General features: G+C 32.2%; 1 protein-coding gene across 3 annotated transcripts in view; it reads right to left on the minus strand.

The window, feature by feature from the left end:
- Positions 1–255: 255 nt before the first annotated feature.
- Positions 256–15952, minus strand: part of LOC120770207 (dnaJ homolog subfamily B member 3) — a 43304-nt gene continuing 27607 nt past the window's right edge. Inside the window, exons 1-7 of one of the 3 annotated variants that reach the window (XM_040097458.1) lie at positions 15735–15753; positions 8533–8600; positions 7659–7768; positions 7040–7300; positions 2103–2306; positions 1763–2030; positions 256–1699 (exon numbers count right to left, since the gene is read on the minus strand). In XM_040097458.1, the coding sequence (XP_039953392.1) occupies positions 1594–1699; positions 1763–2030; positions 2103–2306; positions 7040–7300; positions 7659–7768; positions 8533–8597 (1014 nt within the window). In that variant the 5' untranslated portion in view covers positions 8598–8600; positions 15735–15753 and the 3' untranslated portion in view covers positions 256–1593. Of the gene's footprint in view, positions 1700–1762; positions 2031–2102; positions 2307–7039; positions 7301–7658; positions 7769–8532; positions 8601–15734; positions 15754–15952 lie in introns of those variants that run through there. The other 2 variants (XM_040097459.1, XM_040097460.1) reach the window with 2 other exon arrangements.

Genomic DNA, 15952 nt, shown 5'->3' on the forward strand with positions numbered 1-15952 from the left:
ATCATTTATATATAACCCTATACCTATCCCGCTTAGCTTTAGGTGATACATATAAGGTTAGGTGAACAAAACTATTATACTCTGTAGCAACAGGTTGCAAAAGTATAAAAATTAAAATATAGCGATTATTTTGTTAGGAAAAAAAGTTATAAAATTTAATTTTTTCCCAAATTTCTCATAACTGCTACGGATCCTGCCCGTAAAATAGCGGGCAAAATCTTCATAAGTAGTAAATACTAGCTATACATAGATATATATGTTTTCATCGTAAAAGTAATTTATTTCAACATTTATTCACGTACTGAATACATCTTTGTGAAAATTTTGCAACTTTTACATAAAGTCCTGCAACAATATCATATATTAAAAAATTTTAATTTTCATAGATTTCCAAAAGAAATAGAATGCAAATGTTTTCATGTTTTCGTGTTTATTTCTAAATTGTATACCCTTCTTTGATACTTAAATCATATATATTATACTTAAAAATCTGGAGCTGAAGTAAATCTCTTTACTTTTATTAACTTGTTAGATATATAATTCACTACCTTCTAGATATTATGAAACTATTTACCCTTTCACATTCAAAATCATTACATTCACAATTTTTGCCATATGACTTCCATACTTCTTAATTTGATTTTTATAATTTGCCCATGTATACAAAGAATAGAAAATTATTCATATCTGGCATCATAAGGATGTCTAGTATGAACCATCATCGAAATAATTCAAGAGCATACAGCAGCGGCCTTTTCCGGATTAGTTATATAAATTAACATGCCTGTTGGTCTTTTTTAATAATTCGGAGTATACTAATTTTGATGATTTTTTTATTTTGAGGTAAAAGATAAAAATACACTTTATGATTAATAAATAAATTTGTTAATAAACATAATTCATCCGACTTCTTTTAGCTATTGGCGATTGCCTAATGTCAATCTATTTGATCATTTACGAAATGTAGGCATGTATCACATTTCATTTGTCATTTATATATCAAAATATAAGTTTCTACAATTAAATGACAAATAAATGAACAAAGTACTTTTCTGGTAAAATAATTAAATTTCTCTACATTGCTATTTTTTAATAATCCACTTTATTGATGGTTTTGGGTTTTTATTCACTTCAGTTTTGACTTCAGATCTTCTATTCATTTAATTTATAATCAAATTTATATATATATTTGAAATTTAGTTACAGGGTGAATCATTCTCGGGTATGTGGTAAAAAAAAAATTTAAGCTGGCATTCCATAATTTTAAGAGATTTAATCCTTTCTATCAAATATGAATGAAAATGTCCTCAATTCATATCTCTTTAAAATTATACCTCTCATTTATACTGACTCTTATAAATAATAAAAATAAACGTAAAATAGAGGAGAATCATCAAATTCATTCTCTTCATTAATTACTAATTAATTTATATGTTTACATACATTATCATTATAGATATTCGTAAAAAAATAATAACGAAATTAACTGATCTATGGTAGTGGAAAATCCTAGACTTAGGGAGAAGAGTTACACGTGGCATAATTTTGATTGATTTTTCTCTTTTATTCTTTCTGTAAAGTTTATGACTTTCCTTAATTTGTAATTGAAGAGAGTTTCTGTGTAACTCCATTCACAGTCTTTGATTTCAGGACATCGTTTTCGTATGAAAATACAGTCTCCTTTCCATTTTCATAGACTCTGTGGATTTAAAATATAGACAATTAATACAAACTTTCAAATATAAATGAACAAAACACATACCGTTTAGTCATTAATTTTTTGCCGTTAACGAATGTCGTTGAAGTTGATGTGCGTCGGACGGCGCCATTTGCCGCACCACCCCGTCCATTTGGAACTGAATTGAATGAGCTGAATGAAGTAAATCCATTGGACGGCATCATAAAATCCATCATAGAGTAGTTCAGCATTGGCGCTCCAAATGGTGAGGCCAATTTAGTGCCGACATGTTGACGTCCACTGGTGCTAAGCCCGTTATTGTGTCTGTTCGACTGAGGGTAACCATGTACATCTATATATACATATATCCAAATTGAAAGCAAATGTAAAATTAAAATAAAAACAGTACATCCACGATTTTCACCTCTAAATAAATCAGCGAACGGTGAATTTACACCGAAAAATTCGCGGAAAACTTCCTCTGGTGGCCGAAACACAAATGGGAAACCACCCATTATGTCGAAGTCATCGTAGTCATGCGTATGATGGTGCCGTGAAGATCGATGATGACCCCGATCACCCAACAGCCCCTCTTTACCATATTGGTCGTAAAGACGACGCTTTTTTTCTGTAAGTTTAGAATTGTATACAAATTAATTTCAAAACGTTTCAAATTAAATATACATGTTAGTAAATCAATTCAAACTCAACAAGAAATGGTTATTTACTTAATAAAATAAAACATTTCTAATATTCACTATTAATATGCAGTGGGCAATCGTTATTTTAACGTTTCAAGCTGGCGTTAATTATCTAGTAAATAATCAACCCCGTTGTTACACTTATACATGGTCCCACGTCATTAAAAACCAAACAGATAAGCAGTGGAAGTTTTTGTTCCGAAGAACATTGATAGATAGCTGAAAGAGTCCAAATGATTTGCTTTTAGTGTACTAATGTACAATTTCAGATAGTTCCATAGGTACAATTCAAGTCAAAATTTCGATATTTCACCAAAGCTATTACCATAAAGTAAAAATAAACCCAATTTTTTTACATTTTAATTTTTTCATATTTTTGAATACAATCATTTTAATATTGTAAATATTTTCGATTATGAATGTGGCGTAAGTATATTTTTGTTATTTTATTTGAATATACATATATGTATGTATGTATGTGCCACTTAATTCCCGGTCCCCACACTCTAAGCTTTAAGCTTGTAAGCTTGGTAAAACGCATTTTTAGAGTTCCTACCTGGCTGCCAAACTATATCAGATTCGAAACATCTCTTCTGACCCAAACGAAATAGTGTTATGATTCTCTCTTAGTGGATAATAGTAATCGTTGTAGTAACCTTTTATTTTTTGTTTTCTTTAAATTATTTTAAGTCTTAAGTATAAAAAAAAAAAGAAATATATTGTCTGCATTTGTAATTTGAACCATTCACATTAATAAAACTGGGGGCCTATTCTGTAACTCGACTCGAAAAAAAAGTTTACTCGAATTCGGATTTTTTATATTTCGTAACTCCACTTTCGGATTTTCAAGCCAATTTTCGAATAAAATATTCGTTAGCTTTTGAGTTGTAGAAAGCAAAAACGAATATTGTACGTATTTATTCTGGCACAGGGTGGTCCAACTTTCGCATAATTATAAAGTAGATCCGAATGTCGAGTAGAATACATTTACGAATCGAGATACAGAATAGGGCCCCTGACTTTAAAATGAACAAAAAAATTGGTAGCATTGAAGATATCGGCTGTGAAGTACCACTTCAATGAGGTGCCCGCATATTCTCTTGTACGAATTCAACTCGATAACTTTGTTGTTGGTTTTAAATTTTTTTTCTTGATAAGAGAGCAGAAGCGAACAGGGAACTATTGTTTCACACTTTAATTACTTGTCAAAAAGAATTCTTCCAGATATCATCTTGATATTTTTAATTTTTTTATCTGTCGTGAGAGTAGTAGAAATTAAGAGGAAAATTAAACATATGGTAGTGCTGATGGGTTCTAACTATAAAACAAAAAAATCAAGTTAAAAATACAAATTATGAATTCAATAATTTTAAAAAGTAATTTTTAGCTATTTCTACGTATAAACACAATTTTTTTTTTCCAATATGTATTTTTGTTTTACTGACAAGATTGATTTAAGTTAAAAACTAGTCTGTTTACGAAAATAGTAGTGCTAAGTTTGTTGAAGAAAATAAATAAATTTTAAATACGAAATGTTTTTGATTAATTAATATTTGGTTGTAAAGGCTTTATTTTTTAATACGTTCTTACACTGATGTTGTGTAGAGTCTATTAGATCCTTACAACGCTTCATAGGGATTTCAGCCTATGTATCGATCTTTTCTGATGCAAACCACTCCTTAGCTGGTTTGGTCGTACGTTTTGGGAAATTATTCTGCTCAAACGTCCTTTTTAGAGACATTTTCCAACTGGAAAATATTAACATAACATCCTTTAGTAAGTTTTGATGCTATAATGCTCAGACCACCATGTTTAAAAGTTTTGGTAGTGTACATGGAATGATAAATTTTGTTTGGTAGTGGACGGACATACTTTCTGGATCTTGTGCCTTTGAAAAAAAAAGAAGTTGGGTTGGGTCGTTTTTTACATATCATAAAATCTGTTTATCCTCCCATATTGTTTTTTTTTTTTTTTACATTTGTCCCATTGAGAACTGTATCTTATTATAATCGCTTAAAGACTCTTACTTATCGCAACTAACTAAGAATTTTTTAATTCATCGACCCTTAACGACAAGCACCACTATTTTAATGAGCAGCTTGTTTCTTAGATAATACAAAAATGTGTAATAAGAAAGACAGTGGAAGTAAAAGTAACGGGAGTTTTGTTTTTATAATTTGAAGTGTATATTCTACCAAAATAATCGAGCTTGTTAACTTGGCAAAACAGTATATATTAGGAAAGATCACTAAATATAAGACGCACTACTATTTTCATGCACACCTGCATCTCTATACAAACACTATCTACAATGTCCGTTACGAAATATAATACTTTATAAACTGTCGCATATAATATTTTTACGATATAAAGACCTATTTGTTCAAATTTTTTCTGGAGTCATGAATTTCACGATATCAAAAAAAATTATTGTCTTAATTAATTCTTTAACATCTTTAGAATATTGTCAAAATATGTTATAAAGTCAAATTACAACAATTTTCACCAAAATTTGCATTTTTTCTAAAAACGTCTGCCAAAAATACACTACAATTTATACTTGTTTTGTTTTTTTTTCGTCTAATAATAATTGATTTCCGGAATGGTTCAGCTCTATATTTGGATAAGGACAATCAATTCGCTACCATTTCTCTGAATTAATTGGGATGTGTATATTTTATACCGCTACAATGACGTACTTGTATAATACTTATACATATACATAAAATTTAAATACTCAGAAATGTTGACATGATAGCTTTAGGGCATATATTTTACTTTAAATAATTTTAATGACAAAAGTAAATCCTTTGTTGCCAAGGAGCACAACTGAGTGGTGAAAAGAAGACAATACCAATAGAATGTGGTATTTGCAAAGTTACTGATATTTGTTTTATGTTTTTTAATGAGACTGAAACAAATTAATCTACTGTATTCATAACAGACTTAGAAAACAAACTCACTTTTTAGCTTATGCCTTATAAGTAAGCTTCAACATTTCATAATGAATATGTACAGCTGCGAGCAATGAAATAGTAGTGGGCATTCGTTAAATAAATTCTGAAATATTTTTCGCACGACATATGGCATTGATAACACTTATTTTTAAAATAATATTATATAATATGTAACCGCCCTATTGCATTCAATTTGAAAATCTTAAGAGAGTACCGTTATTCAGTAGAATAGATAGAAGATTGAATATCAACGAGCAATGAAATAATATAAAAAAATTTGATTTCACGTCTAGGTATAAGTTTTTAATAAGCATCAATAATAAAATAATAACTTCCTATTTTTTTAAACGGAAAATTAAAAAATATATTGCGTTCGTATCCTTTATTTGCTAATGGAAAATTGTAGGCACATACTTTGGATTGAAGAGTCGAATATTAAGTCGAATATTATATTAATTATGGCGGGAAGTATTGAGAGTACCTGTGACATTTCCTTAAAACATAGTGCGTCAGGTATAATAATAAGGTGATATTTCTGTTACAGAAGCGTTGATCCGATTCATTGAATTGTAGACATCATGGGTCAGCACGCAAATTTGTTGTGATAACATTTACAGATATACATATATTTACAGAATGTTTCACCAGGACGATGAGATAAAATACACCTGTAGGCTGACCCAGAAATGGTTTCGCTTCAAAGGAATTGAGGTTATGAACTAGCCAGCTCGATCTCCTGACCTCAATCCCACTGAAAATCTTTTGGCCTTTTATAAATAAATGTAAAAAAAATAATAAGCTGGGGTCCGTAAGGATGCATGGCGAACTATATCACCGAAATGTGACTAAAATAAAGGCCATACTGCCAAGTACTAAAAATAGATATAAGCTAAATTTTTTATACACTACTATTTTTTGCTCCACTTAATTTCTATGTAAAATAAAGCTTTATGTAACACTGTGAAACATTTTTGGGATTATTGTCTGGGGGTGAGAAATTCCAAGTCAGGGTGATGGTACCTACTAGGTCAATATAGTAAAACCTTCAAAGGGTTTGGCGTTCGTATGTGTCAGTTTTTTTTATGACCTTTTAAATGTTTTCCTTATCTTGATCTTTTTTCCCTTAGTTGTAACATTTTGGCAAAAACGTAGTTTAACATAACTCGCGAACTACTATTATCTATTTTTCCAATCCATTAGACGGTTGTAGCAGCTTTTACACACTATATTTGGTACCCAATTTTCGTTCACTATCACATAAGAAAAAATTGAAAAGGTCATAAAAAAAAACTGACACATACGAACGCCAAACCCTTTGAGGGTTTTACTATACTGACTTAGTACCATCACCCTGACTTGGAATTTCTCACCCCCCAGATTAGCTGTTGTACTGTGTAATAAAACGTAAACTGCCTATGTGAACGAAATTTTATTTATTTATAAACATAGTACGGAAAGGCAGTTTTACGTTTGCAATGCAATCAGAGCCAGAACTATTTCAAATTGTTAACCACTGAAAAATGCTTAGAGCGTTGATGCCCACTACTATATGAGTGGATTTATTTTCTGTAGGTTTATTGAAATGAAGCTTAGTGTTAGTTAACAAAATACGAGAGAACGAACATACATACATATGTGCCGAATTATTAGAAAATTATTAGCCAAAAAGCAAACCACAAAGTGGGTTCAAAGTTCTATTTTACCAAATAATTTATGGAATGGTGTCCATTCAAATAAATTGCGAAAAGTAAAGGAGTGATATCGGTTCCCATGTTTATTTGAATTATTATCATGTCTGCAGTGTTCGTCATCTTTATAGTTGTAATTGTAGTCGCGTTTAGGATCAGCACGGGTTCGGTATCTATAACCACTGCCGCCCGTATATCCACTGCCTTTGGCATAGTTGTATGTTGAAGCTTCCTTCTGTAGCGTCGCACGTGTATCATAAATTTTCCGTCTACGTGCTACAAGCAAGTACATATACATATATAGCTATTTAAACTTATGATATATCCCTTCGGAAAGTTATGAAGATTCATACATACAAGTATTTAATTTTAAGTCGTTTTGTTTTCTCTTTCTTTCACTCATTTTTCGATTAAATAGAAACCTTTACAATGTATGCTTATTAAGTGATTTATGATGTTATGAAGAAAATTAAAATGCTAATTAGATATTTTTTTCGAAAAAATGTGATGATCATCTTCAAACGAGGTGCTGGTTTTCATTTTATTACTTTCAATATAGTTTACAAAGAAATTTAGTTTAGGATACAATTTTATTGAATAAATAATGCCTTATTAACCATAAGCAAGAACTTACCATCCGACAAAACCTCGTAGGCTTCAGATAGTTCTCTAAATCGCGTATTTGCTTCATCTAAATTGTCAGGATTTTTATCAGGATGCCACTTCAGTGCCAATTTTTTATAACTGTATGAGAGATAAAAATATAGTTAGCAACACACATAAGTAAAATTTCTACAAGTATTTAAAAATATCTTTCTTACTAAATAATACTAAAACTTTATTTTTGCAATATTTTAAAAACTGAAGAACCACAGACAGACGGACATGGCTAAATCGACTTAGCTTGTCGCTGATCATTAATATAAATCCTTTATGGGATCTTTGTCGTTTTCTTCAGGGTGTTACAAACTTAATATACCCTGTTCAAGGGTAGCAACTGCATACATGATATATTCTTATCTACTTGTATTTTGACCTTTTCGGTATTTCTCGAGCATTATTCAATATATTCAAATAATTTAAATTGTAGAATGACATGATTTTTAATTTTATTTTTATTTTTCGAAACTAATAGCCTGCATTATGATTTTTAACGCATTTTATGAATTAATAGCGAAACATCCATCGACCAACAGTTTGCATTAGCTGTTTCTATTTGTTTGAATACAAATCTGTCTCAATTATATAACTGTAACTAAAAACTCAATCAATTTCTAAAAAGTGAAAGGTGTGGTTATTAAATAATACTCGAATGCAAATGAATTTTTTATACTTTCATTATTCATTAAAAAAAACGTATCTGAATGCATATATATATATAAGTTTATTCATTAAGATAAGCTTACATAACTTTATTAATATTTAGCATTTATAAGGGTGTACAATATATACCCACATAAGTATATACATACAATATATTACAACCAAATTCGGAGGAGTTTACTTACGCTTTCTTCACTTCGCTTTCTGTCGCATCTCGCGATATGTCCAGCACTTTGTAATAATCAACCATTTTCTGTAATGTAGATTCAAAGGTCGGTGTTATTGCAAAGTGAATGTTTTCAAAAAGGACGTAACCCCTTACACTTCTAGCTTTCACTTGCCTAAATTTATACTATTTAAACAGGTTCTAGGTAAACATAAAGTTTAATTAAATGTTAATACAATTTTACCAAGTTTACTAACTACGATAATGTTTTAAAGTAAATATATTTAATATTGATAGAATATTACACAGAAATATTAAAATTTACCTTTAATTTCGTAGAATACAAAACATTCTTAATATTTCTTATGAACTTATTTTTAAATAAAACTAATGTATTTTTCATCTATGTATATAAATAAAAATGAATCGTCAAAATGTATGTACGCTCATAACTCAATAACGCCTGGACCAATTTTGCCAATTCTTTTTCTTAAATTTCGTTAAAGTTCAAAAATGGTTTTTACGGCGAGAAAAATTCGAATAATTTCCGGAAAACCCCTAAAAACAGCCCTTTTCTTTTCCCCCATACAAACGTTACATATGTACATGTACATACATATGTATGTATGTATATAAAAATGAATGTTTGTTAGTAACACTAAGAGAACGATTGAACCAATTGTTAAAGGTTATTTGTTGTGGATCGGGAAAGGTTTAGAAAAAAATACCTTATACTTTTCATGAGGAGAAGTCGGAAAATTGGACAATTCCAAAAAGTAACATTTTCCATACACTTTTTTTTTTTAAATTTTTGTTTGTTTTGTTTTTCAATTTTTGATTTGTTATTTATAATTTATAATTATTTGAATTGTTCAACTGCGGTCGCTTGTTTTTTTATTCCCGCTATCCAAAGGAAAATTATTTAAAATTATTCAGTGAAAACTTTATGTGTGTTTCACACAATGTGATCAATTGCATATTGAAATTTGTTACGAAGCCACGAAGAGGTCGCGCTAATATTGGTCGGCGTTCTTTTTGCCATCAACGTATGGCAGCCCAAGAAAAGGCAAGAAATACTCCCAAAATGCGATGACTTACGTGCGGAATTATGGATCGCGGTCAATCAGCTAGCGATCGTTACGATATCACAGCACGACTTATTAAACAATAGCTGCGATGTTTGATGGTCTTTATCTTGAAGCAACCTATGGTATTTATGGTGCTGTTAGATGCTGAATGTATTCTGTTGAGTAGCAAAAAAGAGATTTGCCTCACACACATTCTTCTTTGGATGCGGATGGTGATTACACCAGATCAAATTGATGAAATCATTTCAGCGGAATTTCCTGATTCAGAGATAGATCCAGAATTATACGAAGTGGTGGAAACCAATATGGTTCATAGACCGTGCCAACCTTACAATCCCACTTTGGTTTGTATGTCTGACAATAAATGCACGAAACACTACTCATGTGCTTTTCTTTCGGAAACGGAAATGGGAAATGATGGATATTCACTGTATCGGCGTCACTCACCAGACGACAATGGCAGAACATTTAGCATTTAGAGGCGTGAATATCGACGTTAACAACACATCGAAGTTGACAACACATGGATCGTACCATATTCGCCACTTTTGTCTAATTCACATTCAAAACTGATGTCAATGTTGAATATTGCAGATTGGTGAAATCGATCAAATACGTTTGCAAGTACGTCACCAAAGAAAGCAACTTAGCGGTTATTGGCCTTGAACGATATGAGATCAGCAGTATCAAATGGGTCGATATGTGAACTGCAATAAAGCGCTTTGTAGGATATTTACTTTTGCAATTCATGAAAGTTTTCCGACTGTTGTGCGTCTCCCGGTTCAACTTTATTTAAGTCATTGCGTATTGTGAATGGTACAGTGTGTACAACTTTTTGAGAAGCATGCCAGCAGTTGCTGGAATATGATAATCACTGGAAACAGACGAAGGACAATGCGATAGTTGCTTCGCATGCCACTGAAGTTCGCATACTTTTCGAGAAGATCATTTCGACATATCAGCCTTCAAATTCGCGTTAATTATGGGATACGAAAAAATGACATTGCCGACGACATTTTACATTGTACGGATATTCGCTTAGAATTGGAAATGGGCAAATTTCGGTTGATACTTCCAGTGGTTTGATATCAATTTCACCTCCCTTTTGTCAATTCACTTCAACGGAAGATGAATTCATCACGAATGTTTATCCGAACATTGGTCAAAGTATCGTAACTGCAATTGCTTAAGTGCACGCGCAATTTTAGCTGCCAAAAATACCGATGTTAATGACTTAAACTGGAAGATTCAAAGTCAAATTCCGGGAGGTTTGCGCTCATATAAATCGATCGATCGTCTTGACAAGGCAGACGAAAACGTAAATTATCCAGTGGAATTTCCAAATTCTTTGGAGAGGCTTGGTATGCCCCAGCATCTTTTGCGTCTCAAAGTTGGATCTGTCATTATTATTTTTCACAATCTTCATGCGCCAAAACTGTGTAATGGAACCCGACTGATTATGACGCAGTTATCGAATAAAAGGGGAACAGAAATCAAAAAATTATGTTTATTAAGTTGCGCTACATTAAAAAAATGTAGAAAAATAGAAAATAAATCATTTTCGACACAATACAATTTCAGCTTTTTTTCATTTCAAAACACATAATTTCACGCAGGACAACGGCTGCGGGGTCAGCTAGTTTTTGATAAATAATAATGCAGTGCGTTCAAAAAATGCTGTTTTCGTTTTACAAAGTAAGGTAGTGTTTATTGAGAAAATTGTTGTAATTGTAGAAAATTCATTGTTTTATTATAACTGAAGTTTACTCAATACATGCTCCAATCTCCCGTGTTGTAAAACACCGGTTTCCAGATTTCTTTATACTCTTGCAATCTGTTTCTACAAAGTATAATAGTTTTGTTCACCTAACACACTCAAATGTATATGTACATATGATCAGGTTGACGAGAAAAGTTGAAATCCGGGTGACTGGTTGTCTGTCCATCCGTCCGTGCAAACTGTAACGACCTCTAATAATTGTAATAAACATATCTCACAAATCAAAAAAAAAAACAATAACCAAATTCGCTCACTTCAAATATTATAAGAACTCCTACCGACAGGGTGAAAATATATGAAATCGAAAGATAACCCCTCTCGCTCCCATATAACGGTACTGTTAAAAACTACTAAAAGCGCGATAAATCTATAACTAAAGACAGAGACATCAAATTTTATCTTCGAGTTGGCATGAAAGAGCTTTATGGGAGCCGGTGTGAAAATTGGACGATAGGCGTGGCACCGCCCACTTTTTGGTGAAAACCCATATCTCAGAATCCGACGCTCCGATTTTAGCCAAGTTTAATACGTGATATTTTTATTACATTCCCATATCACAATGTGAAAATAGGCGAAATCGGTATAGATATGGGGCTATGTATGTGTTTGATTTGCCAGTATTTTACTTATACAGGTCTTTTAATTCTGGCTGAGCTCAATTTGGCTCCAAGGACCAAATGTTTGATTTGTAAGATGAAAAGTGAAAACCCAAATAACATTATTTAAGTTCTTACCGCTGGTGGGTGAAAAGTAAAGCTTTTTCTGAGCTGAGAAATATTTAGTTGTCGATTTGTCGACTTTTTCTGCATCTTTTCCATCCTCCTCAATTTCCAAAGGAGACATTTTGTTGTTCACATTATTATTATCATTAAATGTGTATTGTTCCTCAAAAATAATGTCTTTTACGCGCAGTATGCTTTCTTTTGATATGCCATCTCGACTCTTGGCAAAGGTTATATCTTCTACGCGCAGCTTCGCAAATGTAATAGCATTTATAAATGATCAGCATGACGAGACGAGTTGAAATCCGAGTGAACTTGAGTAAGATGGGCTTAAACGGACTACTGTAATTTGAGCAACAAAGAGTATCTATGTGCAAAAAAATTCGGGAGAGCGGGGGTGGCACCGCCCTCTAATAAGTTTAATGTACATATCTCCTAAACCACTAAAGCAACAAGAACCAAATTCACTTAGCGCAAATATTATAAGAACTCCTACCGGCAATTGATTAAATCGGATAACCCCGCTCACTCCTCATATAACGATACTGTTCAAAACTACTAAACGCGCAATAAATCAATAACTAAATACGCCAGAGACATTAAAATTTACCTCCGAGATAGTGATATGAGGGCTTTATGGAAGCCGGTGTGAAAATTGGACGTTGGGCGTGGCACCGATTTCGACTAAATTTAGTACGTAGCATTATTCTCCTATTTCTATGTCACATGTCTATCTGTTTAAGGTTGAATCGTTTTAACAGGTTATAACTAAAAATCTTCACTAACTTTATTTCATCGTAACTCAAAAGATACTGTTAATAGAAAGATAAGCTATTCCATTAGTATAATTATATTATTTTAAAATTAAAAAAAAATAATGAATTTCAAAATACGGGCCATTGTCAGCAAACCGTCTTAGTTTAGTCTGGATACTTAAGCAAGCTTGTACACCGTTAATATCAACTTCCTTAAGGCACTTTCGGATGCGACGTGACAGCTGCTTCAAATTTTGAGCCTTCCAACCATTTTTGTACACTAAAGCTTTGACTTCTCAAAAAAAAATCCTCAATCGGTCGGCATTGTGTTAAGTTTGTCGGGTTCTTTTTTTAGGCACAAAGTAGATGTTTTTGTTGACCAAGAACTCCAATGTCGCATTTGTATAATAAGAAGTGGCTTTGTTCGGCCAAAATACGATTTCATCGTTTTTATAGTGTTTATGTATTGGAGAAATCAAAATTTTGTTCAAACATTGATTGTTGTAGGCCTAATGATTTATTGTCAATCCATTTGGTTTAAAGTATGGCCCTGAAATACTCATAGGAGAAACTGTTATACTTACTTATACTTATAACTTTGGACCCAAATTTATTTTTTAATTTGTAATTTTTTTATCTCGGGAGGCGTTAAAGACATATCGTATGTGTAATAAACATCATTGCCCGGCATTTGGGGCCCGCTGAGTGAAAAGTAGCTCTCGTCATCCAAAATGGATGATTTTCCACTCAAATTCTTGCACATCCACCGACATTGTGATTTTACTTGACTTATCTGCTCTTCGGTGTACCCTGGACAACGCTGCTTTCTTTTTTCTGGCATTAATGTTAAGTCTATTTAATGTTTTGCAGATATATGGCTGTGAGCAATCGAATTTTCGTGTGGCTTCGTTTTGACTTATGCAATCCTTATTGCTGAACGCTATCTTCAGCTTTCGAATGTTTTGGGGCGTCATAACAGTCGGCTTTCTTCCAAAACCCCGTCGCCTTTTTATTTTTAGAGTACTTAATATTGAGTTTACTGTTCTTCTGGAGACGCCTTCCGCCATAAATGCACACACGTCAACTTTTTTTCCAGCGGTTTTATGTTTTTTATAAAAATGTACAACGCGGTCGCGGAGGTGTTGCTGCTTAGAAGACATTTTAAGCACTAATTTTATTTGTAAGCTGTTACAAATTACACGTCAAAAAGATGATGCAATCAGTTCGCTAATTGCGTAATATTAGCAATTGAAAAATAAAAATAAAATAGTAGACCATTAAAATTAGTGCAGATTTTTAGTTGTAGCCCGTTAATACTTCCTTTCGCTCCCATATACCCAACCCAATGATTGTCGAACTTCCAGGTGACTTTATACCGCATATATCGCCAAGGTAAAATGATATACGGGATTTCGTACAAATTTTAACTAAAATTATGAAGTATTGCAACAATTATTTACAATCCCAGGCAAGTTTTACTTTGATAACTTTATTACGTTTGACACCCGGATTTCAACTCGTGTCGTCATCCTGATAAAATATGTATATATTTATAACTCTATATCTATATCGATTAGTTTTAAGTGATACAAACAACCGTTAGGTGAACAGACCTATTATATTTTGTGCAACATGGTGCGAGCGAGAGTATAAAAATCAATAAACTCCATTGTTTTAACCGCGATGTTAAAAACTTTTCTCTATTTTTTAAGTATCTTTAAAAATCATTGAAATCTTCAGAGTTGATGAGCCGTGATGATGAACTACACTCATATTCATTTATATTCCGTGATGGATGGCTGTACTATGAGTGTAGTTGATTTTATATACAGGTACAGGATTTTTTTCTATGTACTGTGTCTTTGCACCTCGTTCCCTCCAAATCCTCGGCACTGTAAAATTCTTTGTTCTTTTTCACCTCGGTATTATAACTTTATAAATGTTATCAAAATAGTTACTACGTTAAAAAAATATTACACATGTTATATTCGGCATCGAAAATAGGCGAATGTTAAAGTTCAAAAAACGTTATTTAAGTTTAGTTAAGTAGTGAAGGTAGCAATATGTTATCGTTTTACTTAGTCTTTTTTTCCTTCTTTGATGGGTGAAATTTTCACCTTTTCCGTTCACTAGAGCATTAACGTTTTGGAGAAGGTCTGCTCGAGGAAGCCGACTACGCCTCTTTATATTTTATTGAATTAATGCTTATCCAAGTTGTACTAAATATCAGCGCTTTTTGTACAATTTATTTTTTTGCCATTCGAGATTTATTCGGTATACATTATAAAAGCGTTGATAGCATAAATATCTATTAAAATAGAGAACAGAGCAACTGACCACCGATTTGTTTTCCGTTTGCACGAATATGTATTAACCATTTCATTCATTGTGTCGACTCTGCTTTTTATCGACTTGTAGTATTCAATTATTTACAGAATTTTCTCCTGATGATCTTTCAAAATATTACTGTCATAAAAAAAATTACTTAAGTAAATTAGAAGCTAACGCAATCGGTTTACTGTAGCATGAACCGGAAAAAAAATTGTTCTTTCGCACTGTACCAACAAAAATTATTTTTTGCTTGAGCAGTTCTAATACAAGTTTATGACTCGTAAAAAAATTATAGGTATTTACATTAAAAGATAAATAAATTCAGCATCCAGAAAATTTTTTAGCAAAGTTACACGGCACATGTCCTGATTTTTAATAAATTCTTCGAACCTGGGAGACCAACATTATATGGATGAAAAAATCGAAATCGCCATAATTGCTTAAAGAGCTAAATGTGCTTTCTCATATACTATATTTTCTTACATACCCAGAATTTATTAAGAAAAATCCATGAGCAAAAAAACAAAGTTCATCTGTGTTATTACCTGATATCTTTGATGGCAACTTGTTGGAGCAGCCCAATTAAATTTTTTGTTGTCGTGAAATGTGTTTTTGATATTTTGCCATTTATTAAAGTACAAACATTTGCTATAGGATTGGCGTCTGGTGACTGTGATGGCCAATCTAAAGTAACAATATGGTATACTTGTTTGCCTTGAGTATAGTATGCCCCTATGTTTCGGATCGTTTTCCTCTTCCAGTA

This window comes from Bactrocera tryoni, chromosome 3, assembly GCF_016617805.1.
Source record: "Bactrocera tryoni isolate S06 chromosome 3, CSIRO_BtryS06_freeze2, whole genome shotgun sequence".
NCBI lineage: Eukaryota > Metazoa > Arthropoda > Insecta > Diptera > Tephritidae > Bactrocera > Bactrocera tryoni.